Below are 18,776 nucleotides of genomic sequence, written 5' to 3' on the forward strand. Positions count from 1 at the left end.
AGGAAAAAGAATTTGGGCTAGTGTGTATATTTCATTCAGTGGAGACTCCTTGGTTAAATAAACAGCAGAATTTGCTGGGTTGGGGGGAAGGAAAAGAGGCCAAGAATGCTTACCGCTTGTCACTGTCAGCTTTCTCATGGAAGACTTTACTAAGGGAGTTTCCAGGGAGGAGAATGAGCTATTCTAAGCAACGTCATTGAGGAAGAAAGAGGAGTTCCTGTGGTCTTTGGGCCAGCTAGCTATAGAAACTGGTCCCAAGTAGTCAATGGCTTGGAAATGGGGTAGAGGAATTGTGAACTGCCCATATAGTACAGTTAGGAAGTATGTGGATAAAAATTCCTGGAGCTGAAGTCTTTATTGACGGAATCAACAGAACATGCATGGCAGAGTTGGCCACAACGTCCCAACACAGCACATTCTGACATTCAAGTTAGACTCATTTAAATGTGGCTCCTTTTGATTCCTTCAACTTGGTACTATGATTATCTGTACACGGGGATTCTATATTGAAACAACCTCACTCACATCACCACTATCACTCAGTTTTTGGAGACGAACAGCTTGGTCCAAATTTTAAAAAAGGTAATGGGCTAAAAGACAAAAAAAAAAGTCAACTAAGCGATCAGGCCTAATCAAGAATGGCTTAATATTATTCATTCTCTTCTTTGAACATTTTGCTTAAGTGTTTTACTAGAGCTACTAGCTCAGGGTTCCCACCACATGCATCAATTTGTTTATAGGCTTTAGATTCAAGCTCTTTAAGAGTATTCCGAGTGTATTCAAAAGAACCTATGTTCTCAAGATAATGTACACAGTATTTTTTAACATCTACATTTTCGGTTCTCTGGCGCAAGATATTCTGCACCTGGGTGCTTTCAGGCCTCGACCAAATAGCATGAATAGTAGGGAATGAGAACTTTCCCTCTGTTAGATCTTCACAAAAGCTTTTGTTTTCACTATATTCTTTGGAGTGTAGATTAGCATAATCATCCCTAATTTGGAAAAAGAGCCCAAGTGTATTCAGTAGTGGCTTTAAATCTTCTTTGTAATCAGAGAACAACTGCATGAGACCTACTGCTAATCCAAATAGTCCACCTGTCTTTTGCAGCACCATTGCTTTATATTCTTCTTCAGTGGGACAAGTGTAATTATCCCTCCAGTAGATATCCAGGCCTTGTCCCTGATGGAGTTCTAAAAGCTGGCGGGTAAAAAGCTTTACTGCATCTGGGTGATCAAGGGTTAAGACTTTCTCTAGGCCAAGAAAATATACATAATTGGCAGAATTGATGACAGATGGAATTCCATAGATGCTGTGTGCCACTGGAAAGCCACGACGGAGTTTTGAGTTGTCTTCAATATCATCGATGAGTAAACTGGCATTATGCAACATTTCCGTCACTTCAATGATAATCTAACAAGAAATACAATTGAAAAATTTCATTTTATTTGAATTATTCAAAAGAGCTTATAAATACTTATTGTATATTAACAGATTATAAAAATGTCAGGTGCCTTAGTTTTTACAACTAGTTATTATCTAGCAACCTATTGTATGATCATTAAACTGAATTAAGAGCTAAGAGTATTTTTACATGGTATCTATTAATTTCTTGGAGATTAAGAATAAGGTTAGAATTGCCTAAATACCTGTAGCTTGTCTTCTGGAACTTTTAGCCAATGATTAAACGCCTGTGAAAGTTTGGTTCTCACTTGTTTACCTGCATTTAAAGAATAAAATTTGGCAATAAATTAATACTTTTAATTACAAGAAACACATTCAGAAACTTCCTGTGAAACTAATAAAACTTGACAAATCCAGCCCCACCAATCCATTATCTACTGTAGAGCTTGTCTTCCACTGATGGGCCCTACTACCTCCCTCCAGCAAAACTCATATCCTAAAACGCACCACCTTTTAAAATTAGGGCAGGAAAAAGAGAGTTCTAGGCCTCCAAGGACCCATCAGTAAGCTCACTCCTTTCATCTTAACTTGTATCAACAGTTTTGGAATGGAATGTGTGGGGTTTTTTTAAAACACCTTTATTGGAGTATAATTGCTTTACAATGTTGTATTAGTTTCTGCTATATAACAAAGTGAATCAGCCATATGCATACGTATATCCCCATATCCCCTCCCTATGCATACGTATATCCCCATATCCCCTCCCTCTTGCATCTCCCTCCCATTCTCCCTATCCCACCCCTCTAGGTGGTCATAAAGCACCCAGCTGATCTCCCTGTGCTATGTGGCTGCTTCCCACTAGCGATCTAATTACACTAGGTAGTGTATGTATGTCAATGCTACTCTCTCACTTCTTCCCATCTTACCCTTCCCCCTCCCCGTGTCCTTTATTCCTGTCCTGCTCCTAGGTTCTTCAGAACCATTTTTTTTTTTTAGATTTCATATATATGTGTTAGCATACAGCATTTGTTTTCCTCTTTCTGACTTGCTTTACTCTGTATGACAGACTCTAGGTCCATCCACCTCCCTACAAATAACTCAATTTTATTTCTTTTTATGGCTGAGTAATATGAAATGTGCTTTTAGGGAATTATGATCTAATACATTCCTTTTTTTGAAAAGGGAGCCAGTCTAGTTAGTGGCAGTTAATTAGCACCATCCACTTCAGAGGCTATAGGTATTTTTTTTTTTTTTTTACTGACATGTAGCTGATTTTCAATGTTGTGTTAATTTCTGCTGTACAGAAGTGATTCAGTTATACATATATATACATTCTCTTTTAAAATATTCTTTTCCATTATGGTTTATCATAGGATACTGAATATGGTTTTCTGTGCTATACAGTAGGACCTTGTTGTTTATCCATTCCATATATAAGTATAGGTATTTTTAAGTAAATGTACATTGCTATTGAATTACCTTATAGAATTACTTCTTAAAATTATCTACCATTCCTTTATATTAAGATTTTAGAGACTGGACAGCTCTGCTTCTTTCCTATCAAAAAGTGAATTACCACTCCATGAAGTATTCCCTTTTAACATCCTGAATGTAGTCAAAAGTTAATCTCTTTATTTTGACTAGGGCCATTAGTGTTTCAATATTATCTTTTTCTTACACAGAAAGCTCAAGAGAGGTCTTTGGGTAGTAGTCACCATTAGAAGTCATTTTAGCCCAAATATAAAGGAATGGTATATTCCTTTATATATAAATCCACAACCAGTTCATTTAACAAAAATGTTCTTTCTATGAGCTTCCTGCTAAAGCGAATGCACAGTAAAACCCTAATTTTAGATTAGGTTTATAAAGTTTCAGTAAACAAAAACAGTATTTTCTGAGTCCTATTTGTGTTTTCTCTGCACCAATCAGCCAAACAAATGAATACACACACCCTCATTACATACCCAAATGGAACAAAGTTTCACTTTCTGTGAGAAGTCTAAAAGGGAAGGATCTCTTAGGGTTCTGGAAGCAGTATCCTCTGTCTACTAACCCTTAGAATGTGGTCTGAATAGCAATTATATCCTTTATCCTTCTGATTTACTTTCCAGTTTGACAAAGGTCAATCTGGGCTATACTGAGAAGGCACAACTGTGCAAAGTAACCCTGTCACCTTAAAAAAGAAGTTAAGAAGATGAAGAACAGAGAATCAATGTGCAGGCACGTTTTCCCCTTCACTTCAGAATGTATTTAGAAAACAGTACAATAAATGGCTTAACTTACAGGTACTCAGGTATTTACATATCTATGTATTTATTTATTTATTTATGGCTGCGTTGGGTCTTCGTTGCTTCATGGTCTTTCTCTAGTTGTGGTGAGCGGGGGCTACTGTTCGTTGCAGTGCGTCGGCTTCTCACTGCGGTGGCTTCTCTTGTTGCGGAGCATGGGCTCTAGGTGCAAGGACTTCAGTAGTTGTGGCTCATGGGCTCTAGAGCGCAGGCTCAGTAGTTGTAGCACACAGGCTTAGTTGCTCCGCAGCATGTGCGATCTTCCCGCACCAGGGCTCGAACCCGTGTCCCCTGCATTGGCAGGTGGATTCTTAACCACTGCACCACCAGGGAAGTCCCCTCAGGTTTTGTTTTAATATTACAGTAATTACTGTTTCCTCTTTAAGACCGTAATGTTACTGACTCCCTTTCTGCAGGCCCTCTTCTTCCTCCATTTCAAAACCCACCCTCCACCTCCCACTGCAAAGGCCTGGGGACCTACACTTCTACGCTAGGATAAATAAATAAACATAAATAAAAGTCATTCGGGGCTTCCCTGGTGGCGCAGTGGTCGAGAATCCGCCTGCCGATGCAGGGGACACGGGTTCGTGCCCCGGTCCGGGAAGATCCCACATGCCGCAGAGCGGCTGGGCCCGTGAGCCATGGCCGCTGAGCCTGTGCGTCTGGAGCCTGCGCTCCGCAATGGGAGAGGCCACAACAGTGAGAGGCCCGTGTACCACAAAAAAAAAAAAAAAAAAAAAAAGTCATTCTACTTCATTAATTTCAGAATATCCTAATATCAACAATTATTAATTATTATAACCTCTTATCAGCAAGAGTAACTCTGAAGCTCTCTGTGAAAAATACTTTATGCATAACACAGTTTCCTCTTTCTTTAGGAAACTCTTTTGAGGTTATATTCTATCATGGGTGCAAGAGTATATTTGATTTGAAAAATAAAAAAGATGGGGTACCTAATGAGAGTCTTAAATATGTTATCTAATGGCCTAAAACATTACTTCCAAATAATGAGGATTAAAAAAAAAGTTACAGAAGTAGTTCATTACACAGGTAAGCATTACTGTTAAAATGTAACTACAGGCAGTCCTTGTTCTGCACAGTAGTGGAGCAGAGACACTGGGTGGTGCTAGTTGGACACTTGTCATCACTGGTAACTGGCATGTTTTATGGTAGCCCAGTTCCAACCAGTGTTTGCCAGCGTGTAACAAAATAAGTCCAGCAATAGGTGGGACGAGTACAGGAGAAATAGTGCTACCTTTCTCAATGGGAGACTCTTAAATAAGTAAAGTTACTGGCTGCTGAATAAATGTCACTCAAAAGCAGTCTCTTGGCTTTTTCTTAAACAGTAGGCAACTTTTCCCTTGCATTCTCTGCTTGTCTCTCCTCCATTCTTTTGAAGCACTGACATTAACAAGTATGTCTCCATGAGGGTCTGCCAGAATAGAAATGACACTAATCATGATGGTTTCCAAGGTGGAAGTAGGGAGCTAGCACTCTTCTGGCTTCAGACAACAGTATTTATCCTCCCCAGACTCATGAAGAATCGAAATGCCATTGAGGAGTGCTCATCAGGAAAAAGTGTGCACTTTATAACAGAATTGAAAAACTTTTTATTGTGATTGAGTTGAGATCATCACTACAGTTGAGCCACACTATGGGCTAAATAGGTTTCTATAGTTGTCAACTTACTTTTTTTTTCTGGGCCATGCCACACAGCTTGTGGAATCTTAGTTCCTGACCAGGGATTGAACGTGGGCCCTCGGCAGTGAAAGTGCAGAGTCCTAACCACCGGACTGCCAAGGAAGTCCCAACTTATCACCTTTTAGTACCTGGAAGTTTTATTACAAGAAGCCACGCTTATCACATGCATGAGTTTTTCCTTGCTACTATCATTTCCCAGAAAAGCTTAAAAAAAAAAAAAAAAAAAGAGTGAGCAAAATAGAACAAGTGCATACATATGATTAGGCAGGTGTTTCTTTAGGAAGCCATGTTCAAGTGACTCATCTTTATATAGGAATAATGTGGGCAATGCTTCCAAGTAACGTGCTTTGGATGCTTTGCTATTTGTCTCTTAAAGGAACCAGTAGTATAAGAAATGCAGTGTGTGTGATAATGGAAAACCTGAACAGGGAAGTTAAGTGAAGCTTCTTCTGGTTTCACAAATTGGCAGAACATCCCCTAATATCTAAAGAGTAGGGAATAGGAATGTGTGGCATCCATAAAGAATAAAAGTTCTAATGAGATACTCAAATGTTTTAACTGTTTTTAATTTTTTAGTTATGTTATAAAATTGGATATTTTTTAATGGGTGCCTCAAAAACATCTGTTTTAAGAACAAAAAGTTGTAAAAGTTTATTATTATTTTCCTCATATGTATCTTCTTACAAAATAGAAAGTAGAAACTCTCAAGAGCTGTCAATTCTAACCTTTTCTGTATGCTAATACTTATTTATTTATTATTTTTTTTGTATGCTAATATTTAAATGACCATTACTTTATATAGATGACCCTATATGTACTATAACTAAACTGTTACCTGGTAACTGAAGTAAGTACTTGTAAGGTTCTAGAAGAATTCTTTGGGCTGTTTCTTGAGTCTTCTCCATTGTTTTTTAATTTCAAAGCTGATCTGTAAAAAAGGAGAAACATAAAGATGATGTAGTTAACTAAATTATCTGAGTATCAAAGTGCAAAGGAATTTGTATTTGTATTTCAAGGTGTTTTAGTAAAGGTAAACTTTCAGTTTGGTTTTAAATGAAAATTCTACACCTATGAAATCGTGAAAACATTATGCTAAGCGAAGGAAGATGGTCACAAAAGGTCACATATTATATGATTCCATTTATATGAAATGTTCAGAACAGGCAAATCTATAGAGACAGAAAGTAAACTAATGATTGCATAGGGCTGGGGTGGGGGGAAGAGAGAGTGACTGCTAATGGGGGTTTCTTTTTGGGGGGATCAAAATGTTCCAGAATTAGACTGTGGTGCTGGCTGCCCAACCTTGTGAATGTAACAAAACACACTGAGTTGAATACTTTGAATGGGAAAACTATATGATATGTAAATTATATCTCTTTTTTAAGAAAAAAAAAGCAAAGTCTTCATTTAAGTGATTATATTGGTCAAGGTGTTCACCTGGATTTTAAGTGGTTTCCTTAGTCACAAAAGTTACATTAAAAGCCTCTCCTATTTTATCAACCATAAAAGGCTTAAACTGTTGACATCAACATCAAAAGAAAACCACAGAATTAGATACTTCTATACTTGATTGATCATATAAATTAATAAACATACTTTTTTTTCTAAGAGCATTAAAATGAGTATGTTTTATACATTTGACCCTTAAACAACAGCAGAGTTAGGGGTACCAACACCTGCCCTCCGCGCACACACACACACACACACACACACACAGCTGAAAATCTTCTGCAGCCACAGATTCAACCAAGTGCAAATCATATAATACTGTAGTATGTATTTATTTTTAAAAAATCCATGTATTAGTGGAGCCCAGCAGTTCCCACTCACGTTGTTCAGGGTCAACTGTGTATTTAAAATATAAGGAGCAAATCCTATTCTGCATTTTCTTCACAATCAATCCATTTCAGACATTCTGATTAAGACATGTATTTACTTGAGTGCAATTATATTATTAAAAATATTCCCCTGTAGTGACTTATTATTCTGAATTTTATATTTACTCCAATATTTCCTAGAACGTCACTCAGTTTTCCTATAATCCCCCTTTACTATTGAATCTCTACTATTTCTTTGTAAATATCTATTGCTATTTTTGTTTGTCCTCCTATTAGGAGTCTTCATTTCTGTTTTTGTTGTTTTTCCTCTTTTTTGGGGAATGGGAGGGAGTTTTCATTTCTAATTGGCACACTTTAGAAGGTTTCTCACCTTTGTCTACTTTCTTTTCCTTCTTGGGACAATGATTTTGTCTCCAGGATCATGAGACTAAAAGATTGAGAAGTGTATTTTCCGTAGTCTACTCCTGAGTATCTAGGTGAAACAATACTAAAACATCAGCACTTCCCAAAGGAAATCCTTTCAGCAACGTGAATCTTAAGAGAAACCTTTCATATAGGAAAACTCTACATCTGCCTTGACCAACAATTAATGTTAAGTATGTTGCAAGGGAAAAAAGTTCAGAAAATATTTCAAAATAATCCAAATACCAGTTTAGTAACCTATTACCTATACTGCTTAAAGTTTGACACAGATCATCTTATTCTTAAGAGATTAAAGAAAGAAAAGAAGATGATGCGCAGGAAGAATAATCACTTAGGTTAAAAGATTACTGAACAGAATTAAAAGTAGAATTTTAAAAAAGCATCTCGAATACTATTCTATTTAAACCAGTTAGTAGCCATCCTTCCCAACTAGGTTGAGAATAAAAATTAGGTTTATCTTTTTCACAGCCTCCAGAACACATCTGACTTAATTTAAAAATCAGTAAGACCAACTTTCAATAATTCTCTTTTGTCTCTGTATCAGTAACAACAATACGCTGCTAGACAGATTTTCAGCGCGAATGTTTCAATTCTTAGGGCTTAGCTGGTTGACGTTTTGTTCGACTGAAAATATTAGTTATGAACTTTAAATAATCATTCTTTCCTTTGCTCACTCTGGTTAAGTTTAAGAATACTCACTTAACAAATAAGTCAATTAATGTTCCTTCCCCAGAGAATGTTTGTATGCAAGTATTCTCAACAGTGGGAAAATACAGAAGCCTCAATTTTGCTAGGTACTGAAAACTAAAGTTTTGTGTCTTCTAAAGAGTCTGAGGGTTTCTACATTACCGTGGCATATACTGATTTGGCTCTTTTTCTTTTCTTCTTTTTTAACCCCAAAGACTCCAATTTATCACACCTAGAAACTTCAGCTATCACATACTGGACCTGAATATAAAGAGGCATTAATGTGTTACATGAACTCTACTAATTTACTTTTTAAAAAGTAATTAACTTTTAAACTTTTACCGAAGTATAGTTGATTTACAATGTTCTGTCTAATCTACTTTTAGAACGAACCACCACAGGATGCCTCTGTGGGAGCCTGAAACTACTCATTTTCAAAACTGGGAAACTGCCTTACATTTGTTCAAACAACGCGTGATGAATATTAATTAACACAAAATCAGATTCTCTCCTCCGTGTGGACTACTGAAGCAATATCCCCCTGGTCCTCTACTCTTCAGCCAGTGACCTTTTCGAAATTCAAATCTGGTCCTATCTCCCTTCTGATTGGCAACCCTCCGGAAGTTATCCCATGGCTCTTAGATAAGAACAAAACTCCCTAACAGAGCGTATCAGGTTCGGACAGCCAAGCCCCGGCCCCCGCCAACCCCGGCCCAGCCGCTCCTCATGCTTTAAAAAGCTCCCTCCTGGAAGAAGGCTTTCCAACGTGATGTTCTTTCTCTCTGGAATGTTCTTTCCGTAGTTACCTCCCGCTAACCCTTCCACTCTCGGCTCGATCCTCACTCCCTCGGGCAAGCCTTCCCTCATCTCTCTGAGGCAAACTCCCTATTTCCAATTCTCTTATCACCACGAAACTCTCCTTCGTGGTACTCACACCTGTTGCAATATCACACTGACTTGTGTGGCCATCCTGCCTGTCTCACTAGGCTGAGGCTCACGATGGCAGGGACCACACCAGGCGGTGGCGTTCAAATGTGGGAAAGACGAAATGAACGAAGGGACGTACGGCGAGTACCTTCCAATGCGTTAGAGGACGAAATCCGGGCACACGCACAGAAAAGTGAAAATATCGTGAAAAGTAATTTTTTAAAAAGGGATGGGTCTGTTCTCAGAATTGCTAAATTGACAAAGTGTAAGCGCGGCTGTGAAGCGCGGGGTGCATCCTTCCACTCGAACTCCGGGAGACGATGGATGGGTGTGAAGAAAATTGCTGGAGAGGTACATGGAAGGAATTTAAATAACTTCGAGGCATATTTTCCACAGAGGCTTGGCAGAAGGGCTTCCAACACCGACTCCGTCTAGCAGAGCCTGCAGGGTCGGTGAGGTTCCTGCTTCCTCTCTGCCCCGAGGCCCCCTTCCGCTCCGCGGGGTCCCCTACCGCTCCTCCCCTTCTCCAGACAGAGGATGGAAAATTCAGACACAATCCGGTTCAGCATCCGGGTCCTCACCCTCCTTTCTTTCTTTCCTCTCAGCTCCGCCTCCCAACCTCCCCCACCCTCACTCCCCATCCGGGTTCCCCTCAGCCGCCACCACAGCCACTCACGGTTCGAGGATGATATCACAACTTTCACGCCGGGGGTCCGGGAGTAGCAGTACCCGGCATCAACTTCCCACTTTATAGTTCAGAACAAGGCTCCCCCGGGTGCCTACATGAATCCCTCCCCTCACTTCACGATAGCACTCTCCGCCCTCCTCACCCGCCAGCGACACCGCATTGCTCGGTGCAAGAAAATGCGCCATCCCGCTTACACTGCGCAGGCGTCGTTGCCACCTCCCCTTTGCTTTGTCGCCCCGCCCCCTTTCCCTCCCCCCATTCCCCGTCTCACGTAGGCGCGGGGCGTTGCGGGTCTTGCAGTTCTCAGGGGCAAGGCCTCGCGCATTGGCCCCAGAGGCTGGACTACATTTCCCGGGGAGCTTTGAGGCGTAACTTTCTGTTTCCATAGAACTGGTGGGAAAATGGCGTCGTTGTTTGTATCGCGGGGACCAATAGGAACAGGGTATGGGCGGGTTCTAAAGAAGTCTAACCAATCCGAGGTCGTCTAAGAGGCCATCCGGGAAAGAGGTAGGGGAGGGGAAAAAAAGTCTAGGGGAGGGAAGAAAGGAGGGAAGGGGGGGGCACTTGGGGTGGGGGGGAAGCGATGTTTGCCCGTCAGTCGAGTCCGGAGTGAGGAGCTTAGGCGCCGGAGCTGAGGGAGACTCTTGCTCTTAAGCTTGCAGCCGCCACGGCCACCGCCTGGACCTTTGCCCGGAGGGAGTCGCAGAGGGTCTGTCGCCGCCGTCCTCTGCAGGGTAGCGCGACTGGGGGCCCGGACCTCCAGTCCAGGAGGGATTTTTTGTCGTCCCCCCTCCCCCCAGCGAGGGAGCCCGAGCGGCCGCCAAACAAAGGTACCAGTCGCCGCCGCGGGAGGAGGAGGAGCCGGAGCTTCAGCCTCAGCAACCGCTGGACCCGCCGCCCTTCTTCCCCCATCTCTCCCCCGGGCCTGCTGGTTTTGGGGGGGAGCAGGGGAGGGGACTCTGGACGTGCCAGGGTCGGAGCTTGCCTCCGAGGAAGGTAGGGGCATTTTCTGGGGCTTTCGCGGTCTCGTAAGGGGGTCTTCAGGGGAGTCACTGGGCCCGGCGGCGGAGCTGGGGAAGATCGCTGGGATGGTGTCCCCCGGCGTCCCAGTTCGGGGCCTCGGCCTCCGAGGAACTCGCGTCGCCCCCCTCCCCCCGCAGTTGCCGAGTCCGAGTCGCCCCCCACCTTGGCGGCCGCACACTCGGCGCTTTAGTGCCCCTCGGCCGCGGTGGGGGGCCCCGACCTGTGGGGGGGCTTTGCCGCCGCCCGGCCCCTCGGCGCTCTCGCCGTCCCCGCGGCGGGTAGACGTGGATCCCGCTCGCACTTGTCGGGTGTCCGCCCCGGAGCGGGACGTGGGCTGAGGCTCTGCAGCTGGTCGGTGTAGCCCGCGGCCCTCCGGCGGGTCCGCCGCCCCCGCCGTGCTCCCCGAGGCCCGGCCCGCGCCCGCTCGGACGCGGGGTGCGCAGCCCTTACGAGGGGGAGCGGCCGGGCCGGCGCGCAGGCCCGCGGGCAGGAGGGCGGTCGACCCCGCGCCGGCCCTCGGGCTTGTAGTGAGTTTCTTCTCTGACAGAAATGGCGTCATTGTCGGAGACGGGAAACTCCGTCGGGTCCCGACAATGGGGACGGGAAGCTGTCGAGCTGTGTAGGTGGTCGGGTTTGCGGGGATGGTGGGGCCAGAGGGGGCCCCGGCTCGGCGTTTGGTGGTTCGGGGACTGACGCCTCCTTCGGCTCCTTGTCGGGGTGCAGGCTTCGCACGGTTCCCTCCGCCTCCGCCGGTGCAGAGGGGTGCCCGTGGTGTTGACGGGGTGTCTTTTGTTTCGCCTCCAGGTGCAGGTGAATCTGGTGTTTTCGAGGGGATCGCGGCCCCAGGATCATCATGAAGGTAAGATCGCCTCCAGAAAGCCAGCCTCGGGGGCTAGAGGATCCAGGAAGTGAGGGGTTTGGTCGGGGTCGTGTGAGCGACCCTCGAGTTTTGCCGAGGAAGGTGTGTGGGGTGGCTTGGGGCCCGAGCTCGTCCCCGGGGACGACGGGGGTCAGCTGCCGTGGATTTCGGTGGGCTTTGCTGTGGACTTGGAGCCGGTTATAGGATATCTCGCTGAGGATAATGTATTTTCCCTCGTATAGAACCTCTGTTTTGCAAGGAATGAATGATAGGAATAACTGCGTGAATTTAAGTGTTTTAAAAGCAGGTCAAGTAATCTGACTCTAGAAACTGAACCGTACTGTGGTTCTATCGGTTACGCCGATGAAAGAACATCTCATTTATTGTGTGAACAGTACTGTGAATTTTTAGTAGACCTATTAGATTAGCGAAATCAAATATAATCTTAATCGAAAGATTTTTCAGGAAAATGTTAGTCATCTTTAGACAACTCAGAGATAGCAGTTGTTCCTCATATTTCCGGGGATTTAGGATTATATGGTGTGTTTTCCTCTACTGATCCATTTGGTCTCTAAATTATCAGATGCTCTATTGCACTGTGATGAAACCGACGTGGAAAACCGATAGTCAGGTTCCTCTTAAATGTAAACATGTTAACTGAATGTAGGGTGTTGTCTAAAAAGTGTAATCTACTTAAATGGTGGAAGAAATTATAGTCATAAAAGGACAGGGTTTTTTTTTCACTTTAGAGAATGTGTAATTGAATGCTGTCATATTTTTTAACGCACTTGAGAATGTCTAGATTCAACTGGTGGAGCTTAGAGACTAGCAGATATTTTTCATCCATTACAAATTCACAGGTGCTTGAAAGGAGTACAGGGTTTTCACAAGGATAGAAATGCAAGTTAGTATGTTAAAATGTGGGTGTCATCTGCTTTTGATAGTTCCCTTGAATTTTTTTAAAAAAATTTATTTCTCTTCAGAGTCAGGACTGCTTTCATAGTACTGCATTCAGATTAAGATTTGCAATACTTGTGTTTATGGGAGAAAGTGAAAGCTGTGGCCACTTAAATATTTATCAGTTATACAAAGTAATTAAATTTCATCCAGTTTTTTTTGTGGTTTTTTTTTTAGGTTTTTTTTATTCTTGAGTTTGGGGTGCTGTAAACTCCCACCTGAAACAGTTTATATCTGCTGAATTACTATTTCACCTTCATGTAAATGAAAAAACAGTGATGTTTCAGAAATGAATCCTTTTTGTTAATCACAGATGCTAGCTACACCTTCTGTGACCTGTATGAATCAGTGACAAGTAAATTTATCAGGGAAAACTGTATATCTACTTTTGTGTTGGACAACAATTTCTTAAGAAAAGTGTTGGGTTGAATAATATATAATAAGTTTAGAAGCTGATTAATACAGGATTTAGTTTGGAATAAATGTTGTAAACTGTCACAGTTTCCAGTGTAGTGCCTGGCACATCTTGAGCACTCTGTTAATGTTTGGTTGAAAGAAGTGTAGTAAAGTTGAAGGTCTTTTATATTTTCTTACCTTTTCTTTCTTCCTTTCATTTCCTTTTTTTTTTCTTCAATTTATCTGTTTAAAAAAATGAAAGTACGTTGGAAGCTTCAGCCCTGAAAGTTTCACGGTATTAGGCAAATGCAAATATTTTGGTGTCATTTTTAGAACTACTCATTTTAAGGGCTCAGCATTTCCATTATTACTGGCTTATAAAAAAAGTTACTAGTAATGTTAAAAGGAAAAAATGGTTAAAGTAATTTTCTGATTTTATGAAAGAAGAATTTCTGTCATTGTCACTGTAGTAAGTCCGCTCTTTGGGAATCTGCTAGTAATCAGAAGTCCTAAAGATGTAGTTTATTTCTTTCAACTTAATTTTTTATGTTGTGAAAGTTGAGAGGCTGCCCATGATCGGTATTTTGCTTTAACAAAATTGAAATTCAAAAAGTATGTAGTATTGATTATATTAGGCTTAGATTTTCTTGTTTGTGTGTTTCCAGTCTTTATATTGTAATGACAGCTGAGCTGTAGAAGGACTTACGCAAATTATCGGATCTTATCAAACAGATTTGTACTTTATAGCAAGCTTTTAAGTTTGTAGTATGTGTCCTACTAGTCACAGAATTAAATTTTATTAAGTGATAGTGTATTGAGGTAGTTGAAAGTGTGTAGGAGTACACTTTTTTGGTTGTAGCTTTAAAGTCCCCAAACAATGAAAAATTATATGTAGCATTTTAAGAGCTATATGTTTTAGAAGCAATTTTCCTGTGAGAATTTACTTAAATAAATAAATAAATAAGGCCTCTTTACTGACGAATATACTGTATCTCATGGTATTTTTGCCCAGTGTGTTTTTGAGACATATCACTATAACGGAAAAGCAATTTTGTGCTTTAACATAGATCATGATGTTGGTGTTATGTTCAGTTTATTTTTCATCTTTTTGGTAAACCTTTCAATGTCACTGATAGCACATTATCAGGAAATGATAGATTATTGAAGTTTATAAATAATTCTGAGACTTAGTTATGTCAGATACATTTCCTACTCTTTTCTAAAACTTTTTTTTTTTTTTTTTGCTTTTCTATTGCGCAGGTTATTAACATCTCTTATTACACTGCAGTAAATTTTGCAGTGGAAATGGGCTGGATAGAGTAGGCATTTCAGAATCTTTAGGGGATAAGTGATTTAGGTGGTTGTACTTAGGATCTGGGGAGATGGGCTTTTTCAGATGTACCATTCTCTCCTCAGTAATCACTGCCTGAGACCACATAAAAATAATGGATTGATTACAAGTGTCTTTTTTAATGTCCTTTGCTTGTGTGAGTATTCTCAGTCCCTTTCCCCTTTCTCCCCCCCCCTTCCTTTTCCCTTTCCTCTCTCTGGATCCCTCCCTCCCTCCCTCTTTCTCTTCTACCTTTCCTTTCTCTCTTCCTCCTTATTCTTTCCTGCCTCCCTCTCCCCATCTCCCTTCATTTCTCCCTCCCCCTTTTATAAATCATTCATTTAACAACAATCCCTTCCACGTGTCAGGCAGTGTGGCATGAAGCTAAATATGCTCTCAGACCTGCTGTCAAGGAGCTCACAATTTAGTTGAAGACGGAGAAAAAGAAAGCAAACAGTGCATATTGAATTATAAGAGTATTTTTTGCAATATACGGTATGTGTGATAAGTGCAATGGGAGGAGGTAAGAGGGCGCTTAAAGCAGAGAGCCATTGAAAGTTTTCTGGTGGAACTGGCATCTAAGCTGAGGGTTAAAGCTTTTGCTAGGCAAGAAGAGTAGAAGACAGTGTTTCAGATAGGGAACAACATATTAGAAAATAAAGGAAAGAACAAGATGAGGTATCTGGAAACTGTAAGTAGTTCACTATGGCTGGATTAACTTAAAGCGTGATGTATTCGGGGTGGGAATAGGAGGGCAGTGATGGGAGACGAAGTTAAGTTAGGGAGTTGAAAATTTTCTCGAAAGCTACATGGAGCCACTGAAGGTAAAGACACTGGTTTGTACTGTAGAGAGAACACTTTGGTAGTATTGTAGTGAATAAGTTAGAGGGAGATCTGAATGGAAAGTCTAGAGACTCCAGGTGATAAGTCAAAGTGAGAAGTGAATAAGAACCTGAACTAATGTGGCGGGAGTGGAACAGAGGGAATAGATCTGAAATACCTAGGACGTAGAATTCAGGACTTCTCCCTGGGGTGGGAGAAGATGGAGGTTTCTCTCTTGGGGCATGAGATAGATGTTATCGTCCTTTGAATCATGCTGTCACTGGAGTAAACATGAATAAGGTTCTGAGTATTTAAGGGACCTGTAGGAGGTCCACATCCAGGTGGACTTACTAATTAAGACCTAAGGGTAAGAGCAGGTCGAGTGAAGAGAAAGCAGAGGCTTGCTTAATCCAGTGTGAATGTTAACTTGTAGTTAATATTCATAATATTTCAAGGGATTTAGACCCATAATATGGCAAATGAATTTTGTGCTATAAATTTGTGGTCTTTTTGATGAACAGGTAATTTTATAAAATACCGACTTGTTTTCTATCCAAATTTCTAATCCTTTGCTTGTTGTAATTTTTATTTTTATTTTATTTTATTTTTTTATGGTACGCGGGCCTCTCACTGTTGTGGCCTCCCCGTTGTGGAGCACAGGCTCCAGACGCGCAGGCTCAGCGGCCATGGCTCACAGGCCCAGCTGCTCCACGGCATGTGGGATCTTCCCAGACCGGGGCATGAACCTGTGTCCCCTGCATCAGCAGGCGGACTCCCAACCACTTTGCCACCAGGGAAGCCCTTATTGTAATTTTTAAAAGTATGCTAGACAAGTACATATTACACCGAAGAGTGTGTTTTTGCTAACTTAGCTTGTAAATTCAGTTACTGAAGAGATATTGTGTGCCTTCTTTGTACCAGACATGGTTGTAGGTATTGAGGATATAGCGGTAAACAAAATAAGAATTCTTGTGGAGTTTACTGTCTACAGTCGACCCTAGAACTGCACTTATATGTGGATTTTTGGTAAATACAAATATGTAGTGTAAATGTGTTTTCTTTTTATGATCTTAATATTTTCTTCTCTCTAGCTTACTTTACTGTAAAATACATATAACACTCAAAATATGTGTTAATCGACTTTTTATGTTACTGGTAAGGCTTTGGTTAACATTGGATTAGTAATAGTTCAGTTTGGGGGAAGTCAAAAGTTATACATGGATTTTCCACTGCATGGGGGTGGTGGTGCCCCTAACTCTTACATTGTTCAAGTGTTGATTGTATTAGGGTAGACAGACACCAAACCAGAAAAAAAGAAGTGATAAGTGGTATGAAGGGAAGTGAAGCAGAATCAGGATAAGAGGGTAGAGTGACTGAGAGTGTTGCTTTAGATTAGATTGTTTGCCCTTGAGATGTTTAAGGAACAAGAAGGTGGCCTTTAGGGCTGGAGTGGGAGGAGATGAGGCTTGAGAGGTCACAAGGGCCAGAACAATGTAGGCCACAGTAAGGACTTAGAGTAAAATCTGAGTGTGCTAGGAAGTCATCGCAGAGTCTGGAGCAAGAGAGTGAAGTGGTGGTGTAGAGAATAGACCGTAGGGGGCAAGAGCAGAAGCAGGGAGATGCGTTGCACGTCGGTTCTGGTGAGAGAGATGGTGGCAGACTCGGTGTGGGAAATGGTTGTATTGAAGGTGGGGGGATGTAGAGTTCTAATGGATTGGGTGTGAGGGAAAGGTTCTGCTTGCTGCTGCTTACGGATGACTAACCCTCCCATCCCTGACCCCTTTAAATAAAAATCTTTTTGCTGTGATTAGTTGGTGGATGGGATTCTTGGAACTGAGTGTAGCCAAGAAGCCGTTCCCAACTCTTAGGCTTCCCTTACTGGTGAGCAGTGAACACTGAGCTGAGCAGTCCTTTGTTTTTGTTTTTTTTGTTTTGGTTTTGAATTTTAGGAAATGAGGTAAAATTCACCCTTTAAAGTATGCAATTCAGTATTTCTTAGTCTTTTCACAAGATCGTGTATCCATCACTACTGTCGAACTCCAGAACATTCTCACCTTCCCCCCAAAGCGTTCTCTCTTCCCTTTACCCCTCCCCTGATGATCACTAATCTACTTTCTCTTTCCAAGAATTTGCCTATTCTGGACATTTCCTAGCAGCGGAATCATACAGTATTCCTTTTGTGTCTGACTTCTTTCACTTAGCATAATATTTTTAAGGTTCATTCATTTTTGTAGCATATGTCAGTATTTCATTCCTTTTTATTGCTGAATAATAGTCCATTTTCTGGATGTACCACATTTTGTTAATCCGTTTATTAGTTGTTGGACATGTGGATTATTTCTACTTTTTGCCTATTATGAATAATGCTGCTGTGAACATTATTTACAAGCTTTTGTGTGAACATGTATTTTCAGTTTTGGGGGGCGTCCTAGGAGTGGACCTTTCAGTTTTCAGGGTGGTGATACTACCTGTGGTAACCCTGTTGAGAGCTGAGTGTTGGACTTCAGATGTTTTGTGTTGCTGTGGCAAATGGCCACCAAGAAGTTGGACATTTAAAAAATTCACTTGGGGCTTCCCTGGCGGTGCACTGGTTCACCCCCACTGCTTCTCATTGTGGCAAAATTAAAAATTAGCTCAACATTTACTGAACGCTTATGTACGAGTCTCTGATCTAGCCAATAGGACAGGTGGAAAGTCCTGGCCCTGTGGATGTTACCTTTTAAGGTGGGGAGGTGGGCAGACAAATCAGAATAAACATAGTAAGTAGATTATCTAACCTGTTAGGTGGTCAGCAGTAGGGCAGTAAGTGGGGAGTTCGGTAAGGAGGATTGGGACTGTGGAGTGGGCAGGTTGTAGCACTAAGTGAGGTGGTCAGGTAGGGCTCATTGAGAAGACATTTGTGCAAATGCGTGACGGAAGGATGTAAGGGAGCGAGTCATGTGGCTTCAAAGGCATCTGGACATGTTCAGTGAAGTGCACAGAGGCCAGGGTGGCTGGAGTAGAGGAAGGAAGGAAGGAAGGAAGGAAGGAAGAGATCAGGAGTGAATGGGGTCAGACAGGTAAGGGGGATGCAGGCTGGGGGTGGAGCAGATCAGATCACATCACCTGGGACCTTGCAGGCTTTTGTGAGGATTTTGGCTTTCACTCTGATAGCAGTGGGGAGCAGTTGTGGGTTTGGAACGGAGGAGTGATGCAGTCTCATTACAGAGGGGCAGCTTTTCATTATATTTTTAAAGGATCACTGACTGCTGTGTTACAAACAGGCTGTAGGCAAGTCTACAGGATAGAACCTGACCAGTTAAGAAGGTGTAGTTATAAGGGATGGTGGCTGGCTGCCACCGTGAGGGAGGTACGGAATTGTCAGATTCTAGATGTGGTTTGAGGGTAGAGGCAAAAGGAGTTCTTCTCAGATTGAATGCAGAGGAAAGGCAAGGA

The 18,776-nt window shown here is 42.0% G+C and overlaps 2 protein-coding genes across 9 annotated transcripts in view; one reads left to right on the top strand and one right to left on the bottom strand.

The window, feature by feature from the left end:
* Positions 1-336: 336 nt before the first annotated feature.
* GGPS1 (geranylgeranyl diphosphate synthase 1) lies at positions 337-10,186 on the bottom strand. Of its 3 annotated transcripts, none has more exons than XM_059054637.2 (4): positions 10,097-10,186; positions 6,227-6,319; positions 1,648-1,718; positions 337-1,411 (listed from the first exon to the last, which is right to left on the bottom strand). In XM_059054637.2, the coding sequence occupies exons 2-4, from the start codon at positions 6,294-6,296 to the stop codon at positions 650-652; spliced, it is 903 nt and encodes a 300-aa protein (XP_058910620.1). In that variant the 5' UTR covers positions 6,297-6,319; positions 10,097-10,186; the 3' UTR covers positions 337-649. The 3 variants fall into 3 exon arrangements, with proteins under 3 accessions (XP_058910620.1, XP_058910618.1, XP_066881787.1); XM_059054635.2 differs by having other exon boundaries at positions 9,943-10,175; XM_067025686.1 differs by lacking the exons at positions 6,227-6,319; positions 10,097-10,186 and adding an exon at positions 3,686-3,772.
* A 289-nt stretch (positions 10,187-10,475) lies between these two features.
* The window catches only part of ARID4B (AT-rich interaction domain 4B), a 130,128-nt gene continuing 121,827 nt past the window's right edge, over positions 10,476-18,776 (top strand). For 4 of the 6 annotated variants that reach the window (XM_059054609.2, XM_067025689.1, XM_067025690.1 and 1 more), the window contains exons 1-2: positions 10,476-10,950; positions 11,782-11,836. In XM_059054609.2, the coding sequence (XP_058910592.1) occupies positions 11,831-11,836 (6 nt within the window). In that variant the 5' untranslated portion in view covers positions 10,476-10,950; positions 11,782-11,830. The remainder of the gene's footprint in view (positions 10,951-11,781; positions 11,837-18,776) is intronic. The other 2 variants (XM_059054608.2, XM_059054610.2) reach the window with 1 other exon arrangement.

Source organism: Kogia breviceps, chromosome 2 (assembly GCF_026419965.1).
Source record: "Kogia breviceps isolate mKogBre1 chromosome 2, mKogBre1 haplotype 1, whole genome shotgun sequence".
In the NCBI taxonomy this organism is placed as follows: Eukaryota; Metazoa; Chordata; class Mammalia; order Artiodactyla; family Physeteridae; genus Kogia; species Kogia breviceps.